This window comes from Xyrauchen texanus, chromosome 21 (assembly GCF_025860055.1).
Source record: "Xyrauchen texanus isolate HMW12.3.18 chromosome 21, RBS_HiC_50CHRs, whole genome shotgun sequence".
Classification (NCBI taxonomy): Eukaryota; Metazoa; Chordata; class Actinopteri; order Cypriniformes; family Catostomidae; genus Xyrauchen; species Xyrauchen texanus.
The window spans coordinates 4,957,664-4,984,914 of NC_068296.1; the positions used below are offsets into that span (position 1 = coordinate 4,957,664).

A 27,251-nucleotide genomic window follows, 5' to 3' on the forward strand; every position below is an offset into this window, starting at 1 on the left:
TGGCAAGCTGTGACATTTTTTTAATAATAAAAAGGTATTAATTGCTGTAAACAAACAATATGCGTGGTCTCTAATGGCTAAAGTAAGGATATATATATACATACATACATATATATATTAATAATATAAACAAAACAGGCACTCTCATTAGTTGTGTCTGTTTCAAAATACCCAAAGAGTATATTTTTTAAATGCATGGGACTTTATTTTCAATAAACACATTATTGTCATATTATTGTCTCTTACACCATTGCTAAGTGTAATGGTGTTAAGGCATGACCAATTTGACTTTTTAGAACTCAAAACTAAAATACACGCCCCTCCCTTCAGAGAGAACCTCCCTTTGAATGACACGAGTCTCGACCAATCGTGTGTTTGGGAGGGCGGGACTTCCTTCAACTTTAGATCTTGAGGATTTTTCAGCAGCTCTAGGTGACACGTAACTAAAGGTGCGATTAGGCCTCCTTAAAACTTCACATTAAACGTGTTTATAGGTTAAAGAAAAAGTATTTGCATTATGTAAGAAACGACTAAAAGCTTTGACCCATCAAGAAGACTGAATACAAGCGAATTGTTTTCTGTTTTGACTGTCTGTGGAAACTTTGCAAGAACTTGAGAGTTTTTCAAAGGCATTTTTTTATTAGAAATGCACGCATGCAGTCTTCATGCAGCTGACCAGAAGCATACATTTTCATGAGGAATTTCGGGGTGGAACAAAGTTGTTTCTGTACTGAGGAGTGAAAAGGAAACACCCTCCAGGAAAGTTTCTGTGGAATCCAGGAGAAGAGCGACAATGGGAAACGGCGTGTGTTCAAGGAAGCAGAAGAAGATTTTCCAGACTCTTCTACTGGTCACGGTGGTCTTTGGGATGATATACGCTGGGATGGTATCTTATGAGATGCATAAAGACCTGAAGAGGACAGAAGCGATGGCTCAGAAGTATCAGCAGCATCAGGAGTCCCTGTCTGCTCAGCTTCAAGGTAAAAACACACATCTGCGGCCAGACATGACGTCACGACGTTTCAACTTGATACATTGTTGCGAGCTTTGAAATATTTGTGGTTGAGGATCGGGGGTGGTTACACAAGGGTTAGCATTGCCCACATCTAATTAAAGTCTTTCCACCTGTATATGTGTAGATATATCTTATCAAGTTTGTTTTTGCAGGTTTGTTATTAGCCTTTTCCCATTAGAATGGAATAGCCTTATGGTTACAGATCTGGGCTGGTAGTAAATAATTGTGGTAAGTTCCAACATGATTTAAAAGATTCAAAATAACAATGCAGACAATTCATCAACTAGCTTGCTGTTTTTTTTTTAATTGTATATTGTTTGACATTTCCAATGATGTGTATGGTTTGCTAGCTTATTCTATTCTATTCTGTCAATTTGTGGACGACCGATAGTGGATTTTGCCGATACCTCTTACTAAGGTGGTGGAAAAGGCCGATAACCGATTAGTTTTGAAAATAAAATGATTTCTAGAATGTTGCAACATTTTCCTGTCTTTCATTGCAAAGCCAAACACAAAGATATAGGCTTAAAGAGTCTGAAGTTAATAATATCTCAAATGTAGCTTATTGTGAAAGCAAAATCCCAATAATAATCAGAAAAAAAGTAGATTTGATGCATAATGTAGGACTTTCAACTATAAACATGCCCAAAACATACAAGAGGCTCTTAGTTTGAAATGATGGAGATTTAACTGGATTACAATGCTCTATATTTAAGTATTTACTGAATTGTATAGCCTTTTTATAGCCTATATATTCACCAAATGAGGAATAAAGTTTATTATTATTCACATGATATGAATCTGGAGATGCAATATGTCTGCTGATGGAACAAATAAGTACCTTTATCAATAATAGTGCATATGTTTCCCACTGTATGACATCACTGAGCAAATGTTTTAACAAAATTTCTCCCTTTGTGTTAAGAAAAATTAAATCATATGAGCAACAACACAGGGGTGATTAAATAATGACTGAATTCTCTTGATAAACTATCACTTTAAGGGCATTTCACACAGTACATGACAAATGACAAGCTCTTCTTGTGACCTTAGTGATGCGCAGCACAAGCGCAGCAATGCCAAAACTGCTGCAGCACAATGCAAGAAAGTATAAACATGTATTTTCTGAATCTCCTAACCGTAACAAACATAATCGATAGTGAAAGCCCTAGAAATGTTTATGTGTATAAGAGTAATGATGTGACGTTTTCAGTGATCTGATTACAGTCTTAGAGTAGTCATTATTGTAATTTACTTTTTTTTGAGTAACTTAACCAACACTGTTTGTAGGTTCAAACTACAATAAAACAATTCCTCATAACAATGCACAATTTATATCAAGTAGATTATATTTTTGTTCCACTATAAATTGACTGACATTTCTAATATAGTAACTTAGTTTTTGGAACGGTTCACTTTATTGCATTTATGAGCAACTCTCCCAGCTGAAAAGGTCCATGAGGCCAAATTGGACTTCAAAGATCAGTAAGATCTTCACTGTGGCTTCGGCATCTAAACTATCTTAACCTGGATTGACATAGTCTTACCTGCAGCACAATGAATGCATCAGTTCAGTAGAACAAGTCTGTTCTTGTTAAGTGATTAGTGCAATATAAGTGCTTCAGATGTTAATGAAGTGACATGCCATTTGTATAAAGCAGTGAGATTCTTTCAATTCTTTATCATCTCTAAAGAAAAACACAATAACTAAAAGGACTTGTACATATTCTGTTGCATATAGATTTGTCAATATTGTTCTGATTTAATAAAAAAGTAATAATAAATGATTGCATCAGCATAACGATTTCAGTGGAACGTTAAAAAATATACATGCATTTCAGAATTTGCTTCTATTTTGCTATTATTTTGCAGCATGTGCTCCACAAGTTATTTACGAAACCTGATGGTTCATGTTATCCCAGCATGATTTGAGAAAGTTCCAGAAGTCTTGTGTGATTTGGTGGAAGCAAGGAAATCTGACCTTTTGTTCAAAGGAGTTAAGCTAAAACAACACTAATTTGTTTAGTGACCTAGAAATTTGATTTGATTAGTGACCTGCAGACTCTTTCATATTTTGCTTAATTTGGCATCATACCTTTTCCTTGTTTTAAATATACCAAAATTCCTAAATGAGGTTTTGATTCGATGAGGATTCAGTGTACGTACTGGACAATTTAATTGGTGAATGATCTTGTTAAGTGCATTAATCAGAGAGGAAGATCCCAAGTGATTGAGCAAGTATTCATGGCCTTTGATTGTGTTGACTGCTGGTCAGGTTTTTTATTGGAATTCTGGAGACGTTGCATTTTATTGGACAAGAATTCATACTGTATATTAGGGATGCTCCGATCAGGATTTTTACAGCCGATACCAATCACTGATCTTCTTGTCACCTGATCGGCCGAACAATCCCGATCATTTAACCTTTTTTCAAGATCTTTGTCATAACTGGCTATATGTTAACTTTCTGCACACTGTCACTAGATAGCCCTTAATGAAGCTTTGTGTCAAACTGAAGACTAATTGATAACCCATAGGTGCAATTAAACTTAATGTGACATTTTTGGTTATTGATTCATTGTCATTATTTCATATAATTATTATTATTCCTAATTCTATTTCTCTTGTATTTTTGCATTATATTTAATACATTATATTGTGGTATCTTAATATTGTATAAAGAATTATTATATTTATAAATTCCTTTCCTGCGTTTTCATTTAGTTGGATGATTGTATTAATAGTTAATTTTTCACATGTTGCTGCTTGAACTATGAGGGGACTAATGAGGGGAACACTCGCTCTCTCATGAGCGGCAAAGAGATGAAAGGAATGTGGAGAAAGAGAGGATAGATTATCTATCACCAAAAGCATTGAACAATTGCCACCTATTTATCTAAAAATAAATCTGTCATCATTTACTCTCCCTCATGTTGTTTAAAACCCGTATAACATTCTTTGCACCGAAAGTGAATCGTGACTGAGGCTGTCAGTGCAAACTCTGCAGTTTCCTGGTACAAAGTCAAACAGGTTTGGACAATCTGCTCTCTCAAAATCCTGTTACTATACCTACTTTAATTCACTAATTTTGTTCACCTGTTCCTCACACAAAGTTATCTTATGACATCTGAACATTTTTACTATAGCGCATGACTCTCAACTACATTTACAAGCTTGTTTAAGTGTGATTAAATTGTGCAGTAGCTCAGCTAATGGTGGTACTATTGTTAATGCTGTTTAATCGGGAGATATTTAATAAACATTTAATTACACCACATTTGTAACTCTTATTTCTGAGATGTCTCTGACCGGCGGAGACTGAGACGCTGACTCATGAATGATAATAAGGACCATTTCACAGCTTGCGCTGTTTTCCCTTTGCCTTGTCACGTGTGTAACGCCACATTAAGCTTTTCATATTCGCCATACCCCTCCCAATGCATCAGCCTTATGTCTGAATCAAGTTTGTTGTCTTACAACACTAGACCAGGATTCCTCACACTCTGTGATGTCATGATAGTGATGCTCGAGTCTTAAAGGTGTCTTTTGTGTCGTGTGAGATTGTTTTGTTTTTTTCAAATATTAAATTGCTTCAGTAAAAATATGCAAAAAATAAATTACATTTAAAGAAGCATCTTATTCAGTTAAAGGTGCTATATGTAATATTTTGACTGTACTAAATCATAAAATGACCATGATATGTCATTAGAGAATTAGGAAACATGCTAAGTTGAAATAATGGCTTCTCCGATAACAATGCTACAGCCAGAATATTCTACTTTGAAGTTTCCATTTCTGTTTATGTTTCGGCCTGTGTGATCCCGCCCACTGCCATTTCCCAATAGTATTTCGACATGCTAGGCTGTTAATGGGCAAATAACACTGCGTGCTGCAGCCATGGAAGCCAGCAAACTAACTGGATCAGAGGTAACAGATTCCACCCGACCTAAAAATCCTCGCTATCCGTCTAAAAACCACCATGACCAGAGGCGTAGTAAAACAAGAATAAATATTGGAGATACCTTTGGAAGATGGAGACAGCTTAAAGCCCAAAAGTCCTTTAAAACACATGCTGAGTTGGCTAATTTGCATGTCAACATTCTGGCAACCCGCATGAGTTTCGAGTCTGGGGTGGGGTAGACAACTCTCCAATATTTTGAATTTGGACTGCAGTACCCATTTCAAACACTTGTTGTCAATCTTACATATATCACCTTTAACTTTATTCAGCTTTATCCAAGTTACCTGGAAATATTTTGTCAATGGATTTCACATTTATTTATATGAAGTTTATGAATAGTTTTGACACTAAACATATTGCACTCTAACTCCAATTATTATTTAATTAAGTATGTTTTGAGATATGATTAATGAGCACTTGGCTTCGTGATTGTCTCTGTGTGCAAAAACGGTTATGTATCCAAGCAGCTGCATTGAAGATTATAATTTTTTATATTCAGCACTTTTGTTGGCATCCACTTCTTTTTCATCCTGTGCCTAAAATCACAGTCTTTCATTCTATTATCTCTGTAAAGAGACCGTTGTTTTTCCTATAGCCTAATTCATCAACCACTGAGTGTTCTAGCCACATAGAGAAAAAGAAGTGGAGCTTGCCTTTGGATTAAATGCAAAGAAATGGAAACAAAGAAGGGAATCTGAATTAAACCGTTGACGGTGACTGATTAAACTGTAGTTTTATTATTTTGCCATATGGGCTTCCTTGTGTGTCTCATTCTTTCGAATGTTTGGAGTTTTGGAGGGTTTTCCTGAAGATAGCAAATTTGTGTTTAACAATATATACAATCTCTACATGAGTACGCAAATTCATTTGAACTATATTCATTAGCTGTTTCTTTTATATGAAGAAATGGACAGGTGGAAAGTAAGAATTTCATTGCATGGTGTAACTCTTTACCCCGCGCGTATGACAATAAAGTCACTTAACTGAACAAATGCATAAGATAATGCTTGGTCAACACATTGCTTGAAACCCGCTCGAAATTTGCGTAAAGAAATCGAAGTTCATCTGACGAAGTCTAATGCTCAGATCCCATATTTTCACACATACCTGATTGTTTTAGTTGAACCTGTTTGCAATCACTTGACTGTGGTTACATTAATTCTGCGTTCCATTCGAAATCGAATGTGGTGTATTTCTACTTGATATCTCCGATCTAAGACCAGAAAGGCATTTCATTGCCAAATGCTCGGAAGATGACATGTAAGGAAACAAAACTGCTATGTTTCCATTAGCTGACTGTTAACAAAGAAGTCTCCTAGCAACCCAGTTGATAAACAACGCTTACAATTGTGCTACAGGTGTGTGACAATAATTTCTCAGTGAAATCGTAGTTGGAGATTTCAGCATGAGTTTCCAAGTTCGAACTCGGACTGTAAGGGGTGTTCCGTTGCACTCTGTCTTTCCGAGATGAATGGAATGTACCATAATACCATTTCTGATGGCCATTTTGATGCATTCATGCACACAGCATTTTGTTTTATTGTGTACTTGCCAACAAATGCATTTTTGTGAACATCTTTGACCATTGCACCACGTCCATCTGTTTTGTCAATGTCTAAAGTAGAAGCGGCAAGTTTTTAGACGACGTTTTGAGTAAAAAAAAAAAACCTTTAAAAGAGCATCCGAGACACGTAGTTCTGTAAAATATACGGAGCCCCTTAGAGGAGTGGGGAGAATTTATTTTCTAAAATTCTTTTGCGTTCCCTCGCAATAGTTTGTGTACCCATGCAACAAGTTTTGAGTTCTCTCGAAATTTGCGTTCCCTTGCAAAGGTTAATGTCAGGACTCTGTGGTGGCCAATTCGTGAGTGAAAATGATTCCTCGTGCTCCCTGAACCACTCTTTCACAATTTGAGCCAGATGAATCCCCTAAACAGACCCCTAAAGATGTCTTTATATTCCTTCAGACTGTAGTTGTAAAAATTTAAGTACGTCCAGACCTCCTAGCACATGATCTCTTGACTTGAACACCCACTGTTGTTGTTTTTATCTTCATCTCCTGATGTTTAGCAGCGATTACATCATCATCTTAACGCTTATTCGTGATCACAACGTCTCAAATGGGGCTTTAGATTGAGAATATGTTTTTTCCATATCTTTCTATTATTATGATATTAACTATTTTCCCCTAAATGGTTGTTTGCTCTTTTTACAAGTCATTAAAATGGTCCCTTCCTGTCTAAGTGGGCAGGTTTCCTGTCTAATGAGGTGCTTAGTGGTCCAGACTTCATGGCAATAGTCAAAAGTCTGGCTAAGCGAGACTAATAATAATACAGTAACAATACCAAACCACGCTCTCTATTTCTCTTTTTCCTCACAGTTGTCTATGAGCATCGCTCCAGGTTGGAGAAATCTCTTCAGAAGGAGCGCATGGAACATAAAAAAGCCAAAGACGGCAAGTTCATTTTTACTCTGAGCTCTGAATATATAACAAAAGAAATAGCTAATTTAAGCAGAGGAAAGGACTCGCAAAGTGTAATAACATCCCAAAGCGTGCATGATGGACAAAGTTGTACAGCCTAAAGAAACTGCGTTGTGATATTGGGTGTCTCAAGCAACATCAATTGCATGCTGATGTCATTGCATTATAATCTTGTGGTACTTAAATCTTTTAAAGAACTCAATTGCATGGGTATCTTCAAATTATTGAAATTGTCTTTGAAATAATGATTGCTTTTTTGCTTTGTCTTTGCAGATTATCTTGTGTACAAACTAGAGGCTCAGCAGTCCCTCAATAAAGAAAAGGTTAAGATTTGAGTAGTGTAATTAAGTTAAAGGCATTTTGTACCATTACTGACCCCATTACCATCCGATTTTGCATTTTAAAGACTATTTGTGTTTTACAAAACTAAAAAAATATGGAGGGGCAACTTGTCTCAACCAAGCATGTCCTTGCCCTGCAGTCAAATACCAGTCTGTTTCCAGCTGTGTGAACGGCTCATATGTTTCAGAGAGTTCAGGGTCTATGGCACAGTGGTATCATGATGCAATTCTTACACAATTACCAGATTTGTTTGTGTTTGTCCACAGCAAGATGCCAGCATCAGGTTTAATTCTCTGCATACCCAGCATCAGATGTTAAAGGTCAGTGGGGAAAGATTTTACATGCTTCAAAAAAAAAAAAAAAGAAATCGTTTTTTCATGGTTTTCCTTTTGATCACAGACTTTAAGAGACAAAAGTTTGGGTCAATAATAAGGATGGCCTGTGTTTTTGTTTATCGTGTGGTTTTATGCCTTTCAAACACACATTTGGTTTTGTGTGATGTATTGAATATTGTTGTTGCAAATTCTGCTAAATAAAATGTATCACAAAAGTTAATGTTATCTAGCTGACTAACATGTATGAGGTTTTGGCGAAATTGTGAGAAGTGACTTGTGATGATCTTATGAGAATCCCATATATCAGAATCATGCTTTGGATCATATGCCATTGTTTACCGAAAATGTGTTTATTAATTCATGGCTGTCATGAACATACAGTAATATAATCCATTTGTGGTGAATTGTTTGTTTTTGTAAGGAAACTCTAAACTTTCCAAACAGCTTCATTTTAACTTTATTAACGTTTAAATAATACGGAAACAGATCATCTGGCGACCTGTCCAGGGTGTCCCCCGCCTTTCGCCCAATGTTAGCTGGGATAGGCTCCAGCCCCCCGCGACCCTGTACACAGGATAAGCGGTTGACGATGGATGGATGGATGGATGGAAACAGATCATGTAATTAACTACAAACTCTGAAACTGGCATTTTTCTGTGTGGTCAGCGCCTCTTCTATGAGTTGCGCGAATGTCCCGATCTGAGGGGGAGAAAATGAAACTGCATCCAGCTGATGCGCACTCTGTCATGGGGACGCTCGTCCCTCAAGCTTAATGCAGCTAGATTATTACATGATGACTCGTGACTTATTGAATCATAACTCAGCTTTATTAATTAGAGAGAGTTTGTTTTTTGTGAGTTAAAGATGGATTGAAGTGAACAGAAAGGTGAGAGAGGAAGTCTTCGCCCCATTATACACTGAAACAAAATACGCTTATGATTTTTATTTTTTTTTTGGCTTATTTTCCAATATAAATATCTAAATCACTTTTTAAAGCAACATACATTTACTTTATCAGCTATACGGCAGAAGAAAACATTGTTATCTGAGAATGCTTGTATTTTTAATATTATATTCAACATTTTAAAATATCTAAAATCCTTTAAAAAAGATGCATTCACCTGAGAAGCAGCATATAAGATATTTAGACTTGCTTGTGGAGAATAGATCTTGAATATAATATATTTTGTCTTTACTGCACTCGAAGAAGTATGTGATCATGTGATCCCACAGTGCCAGCTTCAGCCAGCCAGCGAGAGATCAAACCTTTATCATCCACACTGCGCGTGGGGTGAACAACGCAAAGCCGAACGCTTTATGCTTGCGTGACCCACACGTCTAGAGATGTGCCTGGCGCCAAGTTGGTGCTCAGTGGGTCGCGAGAATGATTTGTCCACTCTCTTGCTACTGCCCGCGTGCCAACCCCTCTGCATGCCAATGTGACACGTGTGCCTTTGTTTGTCGAACGCTGGGCATGCCTTTTAAACTACTCCGTTCCCTAACCCACACCCCCGTGCAAATAGTGGAGCCCACAACGCAAATTACAAGACAAAAAGATAAAACATTTACGATAAGTCAGTTATGGAGAGAAAAGCACAATTATCCATTCTTGAAGTAACCGGAAAAAATGAAAAATTATATTTGGATTGGCATGGTCAGAACAATGAATTGTAAAGCATTACACAGACTGTGTTAAATGGAAGGTGTATATATAAAAAAGCTAAATAATAAAAGTAAAAAATAAATCAAATGAAAAATCTTTGTGGTCATGCCAGTGAAAATGTTTACCGACCAGGCCAGAAAATACAGATCTTCTTTTAATTCATTTTTTTATGTTTTAATTCCATCAGAACCAGCACGACGATTTAAAAAAGCAGTATTATGAACTGCAAGAGCAACATCAGCTACAAGGAGATGAACAAAGTAAAGCAAGAGATGAGCACAAACAGAAACTCGACCAACTACATCAGACTAAAGAGACGGAGATTTCAAAGCTCAAAGGTATCATGTTCTTTGCATCTTTCTCATTATCCACGAATCGTCTTGCACATACACGGTTTATTTTGCTCATACTTTGGGTTAGGTATATGATCAAACCTCTAACTATTACACTTTGACAAAGAGCTTGTCCCACACCATTTGTAATACTGAAATGTAAGATTGCTCAAATTGTGCGGTGAGGTGTGCTATTACTGTTAAGCCATTCGCCTGGCGGGCGGAAAAAATCCATAGATTTGCATCAAAGTCAAGTCATATTTAGGGACAAACATTTTATTGAGACTTTGAGATGGCCAGTGAATAGCCATCTAGCAATCACCCAGAATAATGGTCAAAAATAACTGCTTGGCAATGTGCTAAAAAACTAGCTTCACTTGTGTTTTTGCCACCACCCGGTGTCCATGTGCAGCAATTTCAATTTGCAGTCATTACAGCTGCATCCCCTCTCTTTCTCAGATAATGTATATAACCTACATGAGGAGAACAAGCAGTTGAGAAAAGCTCATCAGGAACTCTATGTGCAGCTTCAAGATACCAGGGTAATTTCCAAAGACACTATTGGGCACTGCAGTGCATTGGCCTAACATATAGACATTAACTTTAAAAATACAACACCAACACTGTTTTTAAAAGCAATTGTAAAAATATTGTGTAACTCATTGATTTAGAATTAATCTGCAGCATAATTTCCATGCTCCATCTTATTTCACATCATATTCAATCATAATTTTTCAGTTTTGCTACACTATCCATACTAGCATTTAACATGTTTTGTGTGAATCTCAGAAAAAAATACAAATAAATTCCAGGTCACACTTCACTAAAAAATTAAATAAACATAAGAAATTATATTTTGCATAAAGAACATTAAGCCAATTTTTAAGGAAAATAGGCTTTGTTTTCTTTTAGCAAAATATGTGAATTTTCCTTTTTTCTATTTGTGATGTTGGGGCAAAATAACACCTGGACATATTCCAGACAGGTTTTGTGAGATTCACCCGTTTCTTCTGTTTGTTGAGACACTAATAATACCAGGCTGTGCATAAAATGTGCATTGATGAGCTTTTGATTTATTTTATGTCCCGAATGATTGTATTTGAGCTTTGCCTGTGATCATCCTTCTCATAGCAACAGCACAAGAACTTAAAATCAGCACATGACCAGCTTGTGTTGACCCTGGAAGACCACAAGGGTGCGCTAGCAGCAGCTCAGGTCAGGGCATGTTTGTGTGCTTTTGTGTGTGTGTGTGTGTGTGTGTGCTTGTGTTTCACCGACTGATGACATTTTAGAGCATGCCCTGCGAGAAAGATGTGCTAAACCTGCTTTTCGAGTCTTAAAAGAATATTCCAGATTCAATACAAGTTAAGCTCAATCAGCATAATGTTGATTACCACAAAAATATATTTTGAATAGACCCTTTTTTCTTAAAAAAAAAAAAAAGCAAAAATCACGGACATTTAGGCACTTACAATGGAAGTTAATTGTATTAACTCTGGAATATTGTCTGAAGGGATAGTTTACCCAATCTTTAAGATTTTTAGCATTGTAACATTATTGTATGAAAATTAAGAACATTTCCCCCAAATTCTCAATAATGTAATGCATGTGGACATTTTTTATTTTTTGTAATTCTCATTATTATCAATCGTGATTTTTATAACTGTACTGTATTGCAATATTAATTTTATTTTCTACAAAATAAATAATAATACATGTCAATGTCATTAATACAATTATGAATAATTTTACCAAAAAAATAAAATATTTTCTACAAAAATTACTTCAGAATAATGATTTTTTACAAATGTTAAGCAGTATGAAATAAAGGCAGTACAACAAATATTATCCAAGCTGTGTAAATACTTATTTTTCTCAATACGGACAATCTAATGGAATTTACATTTTCATTAAAATAGTCACAATGCAAAATATTTTTATAAGTTCACCCAAAAATGAAAATTCTCATCATTTTCTCACTCCCATGCCATCCCAAATGGCAGAACACAAATGAAGATTTTTAGAAGAATATTTCAGCTCTGTAGGTCCATACAATGCAAGTGAATGGTGGCCAACATTTTTAAGCTTCAAAAAACACAAAGATAACATCCATAAGACTCCAGTGTTTTAATATAAGTCTTCTGAAGCAATCTAATTGGTTTTGGGTGAGAACAGACCAAAATGTAACTCCTTTTTCACTGAACATCTTGCCATTGCAGTCTCTAGATAAAATCCTGATTTCAAGCTTGATTACACTTCCTAGTGCTTGACGCATGTGCAGAGCGCTAGGAAGTTTAATCTAGCTTTCACTCCTTGTGAAAAAAAAGAGTAATATTTTGGTCTGTTCTCACCCAAGACCAATTAGATTGCTTCAGAAGACATATATTAAAACACTGGACTCTTATGGATTACCTTTTATGTTGTATTGTGTTTTTTGGAGCTTCAAAGTTTTGGGCACTATTCACTTGCATTGTATGAACCTAAAGAGCTGAAATATTCTTCTAAAAATCTGCATTTGTGTTCTGCAGAAGAAAGTAAGTCACACACATCTGGGAAAGCATGAGGGTGAGGAATGGGTGAACTATTCCTTTATTGGTCCTATAAATAAGCTTTGTTTTCTTTTAGCAAATTATGTACATTTTCCTTTTTTCTATTTGTGATGTTAGGGCAAAATAACACCTGGACATATTCCAGACAGGTTTTGTGAGATTCACCCGTTTCTTCTGTTTGTTGAGACACTAATAATACCAGGCTGCAATTAAATGCGCATTGATGAGCTTTTGATTTATTTTATGTCCCGAATGATTGTATTTGAGCTTTGCCTGTGATCATCCTTCTCATAGCAACAGCACAAGAACTTAAAATCAGCACATGACCAGCTTGTGTTGACCCTGGAAGACCACAAGGGTGCGCTAGCAGCAGCTCAGGTCAGGGCATGTCTGTGTGCTTTTTGTGTGTGTGTGTGTGTGTGTGTGTGTGTGTGCTTGTGTTTCACTGACTGATGACATTTTAGAGCATGCCCTGCGAGAAAGACGTGCTAAACCTGCTTTTCAAGTTCTGTCGCATTTTCAAAGAGTCTTAAAAAAATATTCCAGATTCAATACAAGTTAAGCTCAATCAGCATAATGTTGATTACCACAAAACTATATTTTGAATAGACCCTTTTTTCTTTAAAAAATCATGGTTACATTGAGGCACATATAATGGAAGTTAATTGTATTAAATCCGGAATATATTTTGAAGGGATAGTTTACCCAAAAATGAACATTCCTATAGTCGTATGACTCACACAACAGGATATGCTTAGTAGAATGTTTACACAGCTCTTTTCCAGACAATGAAAGTGAATGGTGACTGGAGATGTCAAGCTCCAAAAAGGACAAAAAGTAGCATAAAAGCGTCATTTAAGTTCTCCATACCACCTGTGCACCATATTTAAACATTTCTGAAGCTGTTGTCATCTTTGTATGAGAAATTAATTTTGAAATTAAAGTGGTTGTTCTCTGATAATCTTTTGCCGTTGAGCATGTTCAGTTTTGCTGCATTACAATTGCTCAATTCATGTTATATAGGTTTTTAGTTGTTTTACAGAATATTATATTTTTACCTAGATTTTGCCATGAAAATAACCATATTAACAAATATGTGCATGGGGGGGCCTGGGTAGCTCAGCAAGTAAAGACGCTGACTACCACACCTGCAGTCGCAAGTTTGAATTCAGGGCGTGCTGAGTGACTCCAGACAGGTCTCCTAAGCAACCAATTGGCCCGGTTGCTAGGGTGAGTAGAGTCACGTTGTGTTAACCTTCTTGTGGTCGCTATAATGTGGTTCTTCCTCTCGATGGGGCGCGTGGTGAGTTGTGCATGGATGCCGCAGAGAATAGCGTGAGCCTTCACACGCACTAGGTCTCCGCAGTAATGTGCTCAACAAGCCACGTGATAAAATGTGCAGATTGACGGTCTTGGTCACGGAGGCAACTGAGATTCGTTCTCCACCACCCGGATTGAGGCGAGTCACTACGCCACCATGAGGACCTAGAGCGCATTGGGAATTAGACATGCCAAATTGGGTAGAAAAGTGGAGAAAAAAAAAATATGTGCATGCACAAATTATATTTTTGCGTTATGGTGGAGGGTAAGATTTTCAGCAACACAAGTCATATAGGCTACCTTTATGGTGCTTTTCATCTTTTTGGGAGCTTGTTGGAATCGGTAAAGATTGCATGTCATTTTTTTACTAAAAAGAACTGACTCAAAAGACTAATTTGTTGCAGAATCGGACTACATTGGTAGAGCTTAATATTTTGTACCTTAGATTCAGTAGCGGTTTTGTGCCATCATGAAAATCACACAGCTTTGGTATTTTAAAATCCATTTCAAGCCATCTCGGATCCCAACCCTATTACTTAGTAACTTGGTCAGCTAGCAATGACAATCAACACTTTAAATGAATCATTACCAGATAATTTGTGTGTGTGGTGGTGAGTAATTCAAATTTAACTTACACCTCCACTTGAAATCTGATTAATGTTCTTCCTGAAGATTGCCTTAATTTTGCTTCTAATTTTACTTCTAACTAGTTAACTAATATTCTCATATGATTCAAGCTGTAATAGCAGAGATGTACGGTTTAGAAATTCTCTTGTAAAAGCATCAGGCACCTGCAACCTTGACTGCAGGCCTGTGGAGCCACTTGAAGACAAAACTGGAATGTGTTATTACTTGGACACAAAAGAAAGGAAAAGCGGTAACCTGACATTGGTTGACAGTTTTAATAATATTTTTCCACACATTTGGAACTTCGCAGGTGTTAATATTCGGATCCTGTTGGGACACTAAGTTTGGTTACGAGACACGCAAGAATGTGTTAGCGCAAATGACGGGAAGATATTCAGTGAATAACCACTGTTTCTCCCACAAAGCTATCGCATGATTTCAGAAGTTTTGGACCATAGTGCACTGGTTGTATAGGCTGCTTTTATGATACGTTTATGGTGTTTGATGGCCTGTGGTCACTTCATGCCTCCATTGCATGGAAAATAGCAATGTGATTTATTCTTTAAAATCACTTTTGTGATCCATGGAAGAAAGACTGTCATGAAATTTCATTTTTGGCTGAACTATTCCTTTTATCTGAACATGGCCTGTCTATCTCTCTCGATGTCATGAGCTTAAAGAAATATACTGAGTTCAGTACCAGTTAAGCTTAATCGACAGCAATTGTAGCATAATATTGATTACCACAAAGATTAATAAAAAATAAAAAAAAAGCACAAATCTGGGTTACAGTGAGGCACTTATAATGGAAGTGAATGGGGGCCAATCTGTAAACGCTAAAATACTCACCGTTTCAACAGTATAGCCACAAGACACAGAGCAGCTGCCTCCTTTCCCTTAACCCGCTTTACAATAAGCTCTCCATTCACTTCCAATGTAAGTGCTTCACTGTAACCTCCATTTTTGTTTTTTTAAGAAAAGGACGGATGAGGGGAAATTATTTTGTTGCGATCCACATTATGCCACAAATGCTGTCGATGTTGACTTGCTGTTTTGTTGCACATCTTCTAATGTTGGTCCCGCCAGATAGAATTGTTAAGCTAACCACCAAACCTCACCCATTTCGAGTCTGTCAAGCTTTCTCCCTTATGTGTTGTTGTACTGATGCGAAAGACTCTGTGGATTACAGGTCCAGGTGAATGCATATAAACAGCTGAAGGAAACTCTGAATAAGATGCCCCATCTCAGGCAAAAAGCAGGGCCACCTGTAGCTGCTCAATCCTCCCAGCCTGTCCAGAACAGACAGGCTACCAACCAAGAGGAAAGGCATCAACCCCAGGACACTCAGTCACAGGTATTAGAGATAATTAGCCATCATGCAATCAAAAGAATGAATTTTGCATATCAGATTAAAAGTTTTTAATGTGCTTCACCCTATCTGAATAATTGTGCATTTTTATAATATTAGTTTTACTCTTATGAGTGTTTTGTTTTCAGCTGTTTTTGCAATGATGCCATATTTATTAATTTGTTATGCCTTTTGGTTTGCGTCCATCAAGTTCCAAATTATAATAGTAATTCATTAAATGTGATAACATATATTGTTTTATTTTTTAAAGTATTTCATTCAATTTCTCATCCAAAAAATAGACATTACCACATGGTCATTATAATTTAAACCTTGTTAATTTCAAGCATTAATAGCTATTTTGTGATGTACACCAGCTGGAGAAACCGGAGAAGGTGGAGCCCCAGCTGCCCCAATCACAGCACAGGGAGGAGGACAGAGAGATGGGAGGAGCCGAGGAGAGGAGGAGAGAGCTGGCAGAGGAGGAGATGGAGCAGGCGGGGCAGCCTCAGAAACTGGAGGAGGAATTTGATCTGGCTCATAGCGAGGTGGAGGAGGAGCCACATGCCAACCAACCAGATGAGAACGCACTAGAGAGGGAGCAGCATCAAGCTCATCAAGTGGTGAGACCCCAAGAGATCGATCTGTGAAATTTTAGACTTGATGAAATCATTCAGTTCATGCACACACACAAAAAACGTAACCTCCTAGACAGCATTTTGTTTAGCACCGTGCTCCTGACGCAAAGGCTGTTCCGATCAGTAAAACAACACAATTCTGCTTTCTAAAATTTTGTTTTAGCCACATTCTATAGCAGCAACTCAAGTATTCTTTGTAAAAAATTGACAAGGTATGCCGTGCATTGTGAGGAGTTCAGTGAAAAGTTTCATTCAAGATAGTGGACCGAGTTGAGGGAAATGTTCATTACTGAAGCTTTGACCTTTGACAGGGCCTTTAACAGATTAATTCTGCTGTTTAATGCACTTGAGAGATGTTTTACCCCAGCTCATAACTTACATTTACATTTAATTTTTATTTGTAAATAATATTAACTCAAAGGTCATGCAAGTGTCCATTTCCATTTTGCAAAACAACTTGAAACAGCAAGCGAGTCATTATTACTTCAAATACGCTTTATTCATGGCGCGAGTGTGCACACTTGCGTGTCAACCAAATGGGGTGCAGCGATAGAGAAAGGGGCCGCAATCTTTTCGACTAAAATTGACTTTGATAAGTCAAGTCATTTTTATTTGTATAGCGCCTTTCATAACACACATCGTTTCAATGCAGCTTTACAGAAGATCAGGCATTAACAAAAAAATAAATCTGTAATATCTATAATGTCTTAGAGTCTTCATTGTGTAATTAGTTAAAATACGACTGTGAATTGTGTTTGTTAAAAATAAGTAATTAAATAATAATTGTATTAATAACCCCAGTGAGCAAGCTGAAGGCGACTGTGGCAGGGAACACAAAACTCCATAATATGTTGATTAATGGAGAAAAATGACCTTGGGAGAAACCAGACTCACTGTGGGGGCCAGTTCCCCTCTGGCTAACATCATAAATTTAATGTAAATATTACTTATGTATAGTGCAAAGTTAAAATTATGAAACTAAGTAAGTGTTAAGTGACAGTGTTAAAATATTGCTGATCAGTTGAACGTCAAATAGACTTGCCACAATATCATCATTTTTACATCTGTGCCACGTTCACGTTTGAACCGCTGGTTGGACACTAAGTGGTACTATGGAGTAATTTTCGTTAAGCAATAGCCTACACCAGTGGTTCCCAATCCTGTACCTGGAGGCCTCCCAACACTGCACATTTTGTAAATCTCCCTTTTCTGACACACCCAATTCAGGTCTTGAGTCTCCACTAACGAGCTGATGAGTTGAATCAGGTGCGTTTGATTAGAGCGGTTTCCAAAATGTGTAGTTTTGGGGGGCCTCCAGGAACAGGGTTGGGAACCACTGGCCTGCACAATAACGCAATGCAGCTTGATTTCAAACTTTGAACTTTTTTTTAAATGTATTTTAACAAAAAAATTAAATGAAGCTGAAAAAAATTGTGCAATTAAAATTTGTGTTTTTCAACCTTTTGAAGGATGACTTTTCAACCGTTGTGAAGGGCAACATCTCTTTGGCAACAAACCTACTTCATCCGTACATTCTCTCCATCATGGGCTACCAGTCGGGTATTTTGCTGTCCGGGCAAATACATCACTTATTGTGGGTTGTTGCCGGTTTAATGTTGATGTTTTATTAACTTTCATCCCAGGACCCAGGACGATATGCAAGAAATATATATATATTTTTTTAATAAAAATATAATGAACATATCACTTTATCCAATTACATTGTCAACCCCCCGCCTGAGGGATCGGTGCATATTCTTGCTTAAGTGCTTAAGTAATTTTCATTGAAAATGTAATTCATTTAAAAAACGAAACACTTGAAAGGCATTTCTAAATTAAAATTACACTTAAAATAATGAAGTGATAAAACAATTATATATAAACACCTTTTCATTTACCGTGACACACGTATCCGTCTATGAAACAGCCGGAAAATTACTTATAAAAAATAAGATCAGTTTTAATCACAGATGTATAGGCTACAGATTTCCTTTGTGGGAATAAAGTGAAATGAAGCTGAGATGTCATTTGCAGCATTCTCATAGACAATACTATTCTTGCAAAACATTTTCAGAAGTCTGAAACAAAGATAGAGTAAGAACCATTTACATACGCAGATTTCACAAGACTGCACGCCTCCATACAAAGAGCATTTCAAACATGCGTATAGACGGCTTTTCTGTCATCTGTTCTTAAAAAAATAATAGCGTGTTTCTTCAAGCACGTGTCTGTGTGTCTACAACATTTCTTGTGTCATAACGAATCCGAGATGTCTTGCAGTTTCCCACCATGCACATTATATTCACTACCTGCAATTAAACGTCTTCTGTCAGTGTGCGTACTTTGCTGCCTGTGCAATTTAATACATTGGTAAAGAGCATCTGGCTTTCAATGCATTATTTAGGTTCATTTATCATGGGTCGCAAACTCTTCATTAGGCATCCATCCATCCATCCATCTTCAACCATTTATCTGAAGTCGGGTCGCGGGGGCAGCTGCTCCAGCAGGGGGCCCCAAACTTCCCTATCCCGAGCCACATTAACCAGCTCTGACTGGGGGACCCCGAGGCGTTCCCAGGCCAGTGTGGAGATGTAATCTCTCCACCTAGTCCTGGGTCTTCCTCGAGGCCTCCTCCCAGCTGGACGTGCCTGAAACACCTCCCTAGAGAGGCGGCCAGGGGGCATTCTTACCAGATGCCCAAACCACCTCAACTGACTCCTTTCGACGCAAAGGAGCAGCGGCTCTACTCCGAGCTCCTCACGGATGACTGAGCTCCTCACCCTATCTCTAAGGGAGAAGCCCATTTCGGCCGCTTGTACTCGCGACCTAGTTCTTTCGGTCATGACCCAGCCTTCATGACCATAGGTGAGGGTAGGAACAAAAATTGACCGGTAGATCGAGAGGGGGGGGCAGCTATTCTATGTTTAAGGCTAATCTATTCGTTGGGCTGTTGTATTGATATTGGAAGTTCCATTTATAATGTTTCCCCCTTTTACCCGGTATAACATTTCACAGTGGTGTTGTCCCTTGTACCGAGTAAAACGGGTAACACCGTACACCGTGGCAACCCTAATGTCAAATTTATCTTTTCATTGAACCGTTAAACTCAAATTTACATGTAATAATGGATGTATGTTTTATGTAAACCCTGGAATTTAGTTTTATAATGTTGTGGAACTTGTTCATTCTCTTCAGATTGAGTTTCATAAGGCTGAATTTGAGCGGCAGGACGATGTTAGCCAATTATGACAGTTGCCATTTACATTGAAGTTTAAAGGAGACGCCGGCACCAAAACTGAGCGTTTTAGACAGAGGGCCAGAGACAGGGTGGAAAATTATTATATATTACTAAATTATGACCGTTTTGGTGCAAAAAACCTGTACTAATATTATAAGCGGACCTCAGGGAAGATAATAACATTTTAAAAAATAGTATGAAACAATATTTAATATTATAAATATATATAATTTAGAAAAAATATCAAACAGATCGGTATTGAAAGGAACAGGATTGCTGATTTAGCCTAAATTAAGCTATCACTCTGTAGGGGCTAGCTAGTTTGTTTCTAAATGTTATTGGTTAACTTATATTTCCTGTATGTTAAAGAACGTTTGTTTGATAATTATTTTACACAATAACTGTGGTTACAGCGTTGAATGGTTAAGCTTGATGAATGCAGTCAAGACAAACATTTGTGTGAAAACTGAAATGATTAACTTGTGCCATGTTGTTTAGAGTCCAAATTTAACTCATTGTAATGGCTACTCTCATCCTCCAGGTGGCACCGGCGGAGGCACAGGTGCAGCATGCGCAGGTGCAGCGGGTGAAGTCAGCATATGAACAGCAGCAGGAGCAGCGGCGGCTGGCTGTGCAGCTGGCAGAAGAGCGCAGACAGCTGCACCTGCGTCAGGAGGCCCTGCAGAGGCAGCAATTGCAGCATCAGAAGGAGAGAGAGGAGCAACTGCGTCTACACAGAAAGAGAGAGGAACAGCAGAACAGAGAAGCTGATCTGAAAGAACAACAACAACTACAGCAGGAGATGATCAGGTCAGAGACCTTTCTCTGCAGCTGACTGCACTGTTATTCAGTCATTTAGTACTCTAGTAAACTGTAGTTTAATGTATCTTGCTGCTTTTGCGGCTGTGGCTCAGGTGGTAGAGCGGGTCGGCTACTAATCCCAGGGTTGGCGATTCCCGGCCCACATGACTCCACATGCCTAAGTGTCCTTGGGCAAGACACTGAACCCCAAGTTGCTCCCAATGGCAGGCTAGCACCTTGCGTGCCAGCTCTGCCGTCATTGGTGTGTGTGTGTGAATGGGTGAATGGGACACAGTGTAAAGCACTTTGGTAACTGCTAAGGTTAAAAAAAGATGCTATATAAGTGCAGACCATTTACCATGCCTTTGTGTGTTTCTATATTAGTTATTTGACAGTTCTTGTTGCTAAGATAAGCTCTATGGGAAACAGCAATGAATTATTTTGCAAATGTGTGTAATTTCAGAAAAAAGTCACAGTATGAAAACATGGATGCTGATATAATCCAGGGAGAGGAAGATCCACAGATATCGGAGGAGAATGGTGAGAATTCATATAGTGTGACAGTTATTTTTGAATGCATATCTACCATACATACACATCTACCAAAGCCACAGTCGTTTGAGGAGTTTATTAAAAACATGTCCCATTGTAGGGAGGGACATACACCATCAGGAGCCGAGGCCAGGTGGAGAAGAACATGTTCACCATGAGCAGGTGGAGGCCTGTTATCTAATATTATTATAAATGTATACACACACACACACAATATTCTATAACCTTAAAATTCCTCCATGTCAACCCGTAGCGCCCTATAGAAGCAGATGTGGACCCTAAAGATGACCCGAACAATCAGGGCGAGGATGAGTTTGATGAGGCAGATCAGCACCAGCCCCATGAGGAGGAAGAGCCAGCACCTGCTGGTCACCCAGACATGCACCTGCACAGAGAGCATCAGCACCAGCCCCCCGCTCAAGAACAGATTGTGGTGAGTGACATCAGAGGAAGTGATGAGTCAGAATCCGGTTGTTTATTCAGATTTATTTGCTGTGAATTTGGAGAGGTTTCTGAGATTGACATGCAGGAAATCTAAAATGTGTTTTGTGCAGATGGCTGGAAATCCAGATCAACAGGAAGACAATGTGGATGAGCAGTACCAGGAAGATGGTGATGATGAGGTCAGTGACGAATGCATACAAACACAGTTCTAAAAACAGAACAACAAATATATATATATATATTTTTTCATGAATATGATGTCATTCTCCCTCCAGGCCCAGGACGAGCTGTTAGAGAATCAGAAGCCTGTAGCTGTGAGAGAGGAAGAGGGAGACCCATATAATGAGGAGAATGGAGAACAGGTACTTTAATATTTACAAACATGAGTTCAGTTCAGCCATCTTCAGTTTGTTCCAAAGACACATTACATTTATATGTGCAGTTCTAATCTAGCTACAGCAGAGTTTTGTTGGATCTGTCTGATTGTTGGAAGTTTACATGACACGTAATCGAATATTTGAAGGAAGAACATCAGCTGACTTATTGACTGTGTGCGCATATGAGACCATTTGAACATTTGTTGTAGTTACTCAATTAGAGGTAAAAAGGCAAGAGACATTATTACTATTTTGCACTATAAATATTTTATTTTAAAGGGGTCATGACATAAAAAAAATAAAAATATATATATATATTTGTATTTTTTTCCCGAGGGAAGATAATAAAGTATAGTTGTTTTTTTTTTTGGCATAAAAATAATCATAGTCATAGTGTTCATAATTTGGCATAGTCATAATTTAGTAATCTATAATCATTTTCCACCCTGTCTCTGGCTATCTGTCTGAAACACTTGATTTTAAGATGTCTGGCCCTTTAAGACTTCAATGTAACACAAGCCTTTTGAGAACTGATCTTGTAGCCTAGAGTTTTTGCTACAAAATGATGTGAAAACCATCCTGATCACTCATTCATACAAAACAATATAGTAATTTAACTTTTATAAGACACTTTTAGTGTTAGAAAGGTCATATGCGAGGAGGCGTGAACTATCATGAATATGGATTGTAAGTCACACCTGAGGAGACAAAGACCCCTCCCCTGGGCCTATCAATGAGGAATGTGACAGAAAGAGAATGAATGTGAGGAGACTTAATGATCAAAATCAAGTTTTAAGTTAAAATAAGTAATCTGACTATACATTTTCTTTACATTAACTCTTTCCCCGCCAGCGTTTAAAAAAAAAAAAGTTGCTAGCCACCACCAGGGTTTTTGACAATTTTCGCTAAACTTTAATGGCCCGCAGAATATTTTCTTCCATGAATATATGAAGATGCTATATATCAAAATAAAGATCTGGGCCTCTGCTTTTAGGCAAAAAAAACGATTTTATATTATCCTCATATGTTCGTTTTTTATTGCGACTTGAACAGAGGTAGGTTTTGTCAAAAAACAACATTTCAGACAAAAAGCTGAGAAAAAGGCATGTTTATGTCTGATATTTTGAGCTTCTCATACTCCACTTCTTCATGTTTGAGACGATCGCAGTCTGTTTCTTTGATCAAAGAGTTGCGTACTCTTTCAAAACATGCGCAGGGGTCTTCCTTACCGTATAACACCTAAAAAACGGAAACCCGGAAAATTCTGTGTTTGGCGGGGAAGCGTTTTTTCATAAAACACGGAAAATTCCGTGTTTGGCGGGGAAAGAGGTAAGACTTTGCTTAATTTTAGACCTACACTACTGTTTATAAGAAGTCTCTTCTGCTGCATTAATTTCAAATCAAATCACTTTATTGTCACACTACCATGTACACAAGTGCAACAGTAGGTGAAATTCTTGTGTGCAGTTCCGAGCAACATAGCAGTCATGACAGTGACGAGACATATACCAATTACAATAAACAACATACTTACACAACACAATTTACATATCAAATGTACACATACTTACACAACACGATAATTATATACAATACACACAATATAGAATACAATATAGAATACACAATATGCAATACAATAAGTAAGGAGTATATGAAATATATATATATATATATATATATATATATATATATATATATATATATAATATATCTATGAAGTAGTATATTGAGGAGAATATGTTGACAGTCCAGTGTGAGATTACAGTTGAATAAAGTGCAGTGCTAATTATTGATCCTGAGAGATCAAGTGTTCAACAGTCTGATTGCTTGGGGGAAAAGCTATCATGTGGTCGGCTGGTGCGGGTCCCGATGCTGCGATACCGCCTGCCTGATGGTAGCAGTGAGACTAATACAGTAAAAACAATGATATTGTTAACTCTGTTTACAATTTAAAAGAACAGTTTTCTATTTGAATATATTGTAAAATGCAATTTGTGATCAAAGCTGAATTTTCAGTATCATTACTGCAGTCTTCAGTGTCACATGATCCTTCAGAAATCATTGTAAGATGCTGATTGTCTAATATGGGCATATTTAAAGTGTATTTTACTAATATATCCTGGACACATATTTGCAAGCACAAGCTTTGTTGATGATAATGAGGCAGCATAAACACTAGATAAAATATAATCTAAACATTCATATTATTTTTATACCATATTACATATCATATTTATATCATACAGCATACAATTTAAATGCCTGCTTTAGCCGAAACAGCATTTAAATGTAACTAAAACATGCCTAATTAGGACATATTTCAAATTTCAATACTCTGAATCCTGGCTGTCAAGTCTGGAAACATTCCCACTAGTAAAATATGTACACGTTTATATAAAATAGCATGTCAACTAATATGCAAGTAAAACTAAATGACTTACTCAACTGAAATTGTATCCTCGGCTGGATCAAGTCTCTCTTCAAAATACAAACGTTCATCGGAGTCCCGCTCTTCTTCTGAGGAAAATGTGACCTCTTCGTCATTATCCAGGAGTTTTCTCACTTGTGTATCTTGCGATCTTCCAAATGCACAGAAAAGTGAATGAACTAGATGTTTTTAAGGCACAGTCAGGGGCGTTCACCATTTGCATTGATCGCCTCAGCACATTACCGTATGAATAGCGCCCTCTGCCCATGGGTGTGATCACATTATGGATAATTAGCTGAGCCAGGAGAAACTGTACATTGCTTTGTTTCATACAAATTACATTGCAGGAGAATATTTGTTTTAAATTTGAATAGTTTTATTTAAAAGTAGACATTTTAAGCTTTCTTAAGACATATGTTTCATGTTTGTGTGATAAGTATTCGCGGAGTTCCAGTTCATTTTGCTCAAGGACACAATGGTGGTGGCTGTGGGGATCGAACCAGCAACCTTCTGATTACCAGTTATGTGCTTTAGCCCACTACGCCACCACCAGTCCACTTTTACAAAAGCACAAGGTTTTGTTGTTATTGTGAGTGTACACAAATAAAAGTAGACCTTTTATAGTCTCTAATGATGTCTTACACATATCTGTATGCCCCAAAATGATGGAGAATTTTATGTTGTTTCCGCTGTAATAACGAAAAATCCAGCAGGATGCGCCGGTGCATCCGTTGACCCCAGAGGGTTAAAAGGTTGTTATCTTGAGGCCCAGCAATTCATGTTTGTGTAGGACAATTTTTTAGCCCATACATGCTACAGTGGTAATTCTTGGGGTATTATATTAACTCCCTGGGCTTTTCAGAGTTACCAAATATTTTGACACTTCCTCTCTTTGGTCTATAAATATGGATTGAAATGTATCACAGTTCAATTCAGTACATCAAATACAATATGAATAAAATATTATTTGTTCATTAAGATGATTTGCCATTTTAAATAGATCGATATAAACATTGAAACCACTTTTTTCACAAATTTCCACTAGATGGTGCCATAAACATGTGAAACTTACCATAGGTTGTTTGGCTCGTCAACTAGAACAGAGAATAAATCTGGAGCGGTCAAATGTTGTGTATCATATTTGATACGCACAGCATAATATGGTTAAAAGAGTTATTTGTTTAAAGGTCAATGTCTTATAGCTTTTTTCATGTCATGTATAATGCAAATATTTATGCATTGCTCATGTGTGTATGTTTACGCTTGTTCTTTTGTACAAGCCGCCGCGGTAACAGTAGACTGGTTGCAGCGCTACAGTTGGGTGAGTCAGATCGATTGCAGCATCTTCCACGGTGTCTTGTTACTGCCAGGCCATCTCATGAGTTCAGTCCAGCTCCGCTTTAAACATCCAATCTCCTTTTTCATGGCCTCTCTTTGATTCAGGCAGTGAATTTCAGGGAATGTTTTCATTCTCCTTTTGAAACAACTGACCAAATTAGGGTGTGTTATACACAATGCAAGAACATTATAACGGAAGCATAATATATCAGTGATATTATATATTACTTTTGGACAGATGGAAGTTTTGATTGCACATTGTCCTTTACATTTGTACCACTAGTCTATTATTGTGGCATCATCAATTTATGATTTACCTATCTCTAAACAACATGTCGAAACAAAACAAACCTTGGTTGGTTGCTTTGTATATTGGTCAGGTGGCCTCTTCTTGTGTAAGCAGCTCTCAAAATGTTATGCTGATCACCTCAGCTTGTTTTTCATCATTTGTTCATTTTTATTTTTGTGTTTCTGTACAGGAAGAGGCCAGAGACAAGGATGTAGAAGTGAAAGAGGATAAACAGCCCGCCCAAGATCCCAATGAGGAGAACTACGAAGAGGAAGAGGAGGAGAAAGAGGGGAATGGTGATAAACCACCCCATCGCAGGGCAGAAATGTGAGAAAGGACAGCTAGTCGCTGCCACCCTTCTTAAACTCTGTGCCAGGCAATGGTTCTCGTGAGCAGGAAACAGATTTCTGTTCTGGTTTGCATGACTCTGCAACTGAGATGCACAAGAAAGATGCTGAACAGTCAACCTCTTGCAGACCAAGCAGATGCTGCTGTCTGCTATACTGTACATCTGTCTGTTTATCTTTCATTATGGTGTTACATAGGTCTTGCTTTTAATTCTACGTTGCACATTTCTTCAACTGGATTTTAAAAGCACAGATTTTTCCACCAGACATTCTAGCACTGAAAGAGTTTTCCCAGGTGCCATTTATCAATTGAAAATATTGTATTTTTCATGTGGCTGGACGTGTAAGATAAATTCTGTCTTTGAAGTAAAACGGAAATGGTTTTTAGAAAACATAGACTTCAACTCTTTAAATGGGTGTCCTCAAACTGATAAAAAACTTTTATCCTAAAATCAGTAGAAAAATCAATAGATGTTATGTAAAGAAATGTAAGCCCGTTTAAAGATTTTCACATTGTGACTTTGTTTTCATGGTATTTAAACACCCCCTCTCAATTCTCAGTTGCCTGCTGTAATGCAAAAACAAAAACCATTTAATTACAAAACTGCAAAATAATAATAATAATAATAATCTATTATTTAAATTGTGAAGTACCATTTTAAGTATAAATAATGGTGGTGTTTGTTGTACAGAATTTAATTTATGCCAGAAAAAAAAAAAAAAAATAAAATATATATATATATATATATATATATTAGTCAGATAGCACAGAGATTTTCAAACTGGGGTCCGCAAGGGAGAGCTAGGGGGTCAACGGGGTCAA

The 27,251-nt window shown here is 37.4% G+C and overlaps 1 protein-coding gene across 3 annotated transcripts; it reads left to right on the forward strand.

Moving 5' to 3' along the window:
- The first annotated feature begins 358 nt into the window (after window positions 1-358).
- LOC127661595 (Golgi integral membrane protein 4-like) lies at window positions 359-27,251 on the forward strand. 3 transcript variants are annotated; one of them, XM_052152359.1, is made up of 17 exons: window positions 360-980; window positions 7,356-7,430; window positions 7,731-7,780; window positions 8,066-8,119; window positions 9,985-10,135; window positions 10,589-10,671; window positions 11,261-11,344; window positions 12,973-13,056; window positions 15,815-15,979; window positions 16,351-16,596; window positions 20,391-20,659; window positions 21,114-21,190; window positions 21,303-21,364; window positions 21,456-21,635; window positions 21,757-21,825; window positions 21,922-22,008; window positions 26,272-27,251. In XM_052152359.1, the coding sequence occupies exons 1-17, from the start codon at window positions 794-796 to the stop codon at window positions 26,410-26,412; spliced, it is 2,064 nt and encodes a 687-aa protein (XP_052008319.1). In that variant the 5' UTR covers window positions 360-793; the 3' UTR covers window positions 26,413-27,251. The 3 variants fall into 3 exon arrangements, with proteins under 3 accessions (XP_052008321.1, XP_052008319.1, XP_052008320.1); XM_052152361.1 differs by lacking the exon at window positions 11,261-11,344 and having other exon boundaries at window positions 359-980; XM_052152360.1 differs by lacking the exon at window positions 12,973-13,056.

Excerpts from the sequence above, each read along its gene's own strand:
- LOC127661595 (XM_052152359.1), top strand. The coding sequence starts at position 794 with ATGGGAAACGGCGTGTGTTCAAGGAAGCAGAAGAAGATTTTCCAGACT. Across the intron at positions 21,191-21,302 it reads ACAGATATCGGAGGAGAATG|GGAGGGACATACACCATCAG; the intron begins GTGAGAATTCAT and ends GTCCCATTGTAG. Across the intron at positions 22,009-26,271 it reads ATGAGGAGAATGGAGAACAG|GAAGAGGCCAGAGACAAGGA; the intron begins GTACTTTAATAT and ends GTTTCTGTACAG.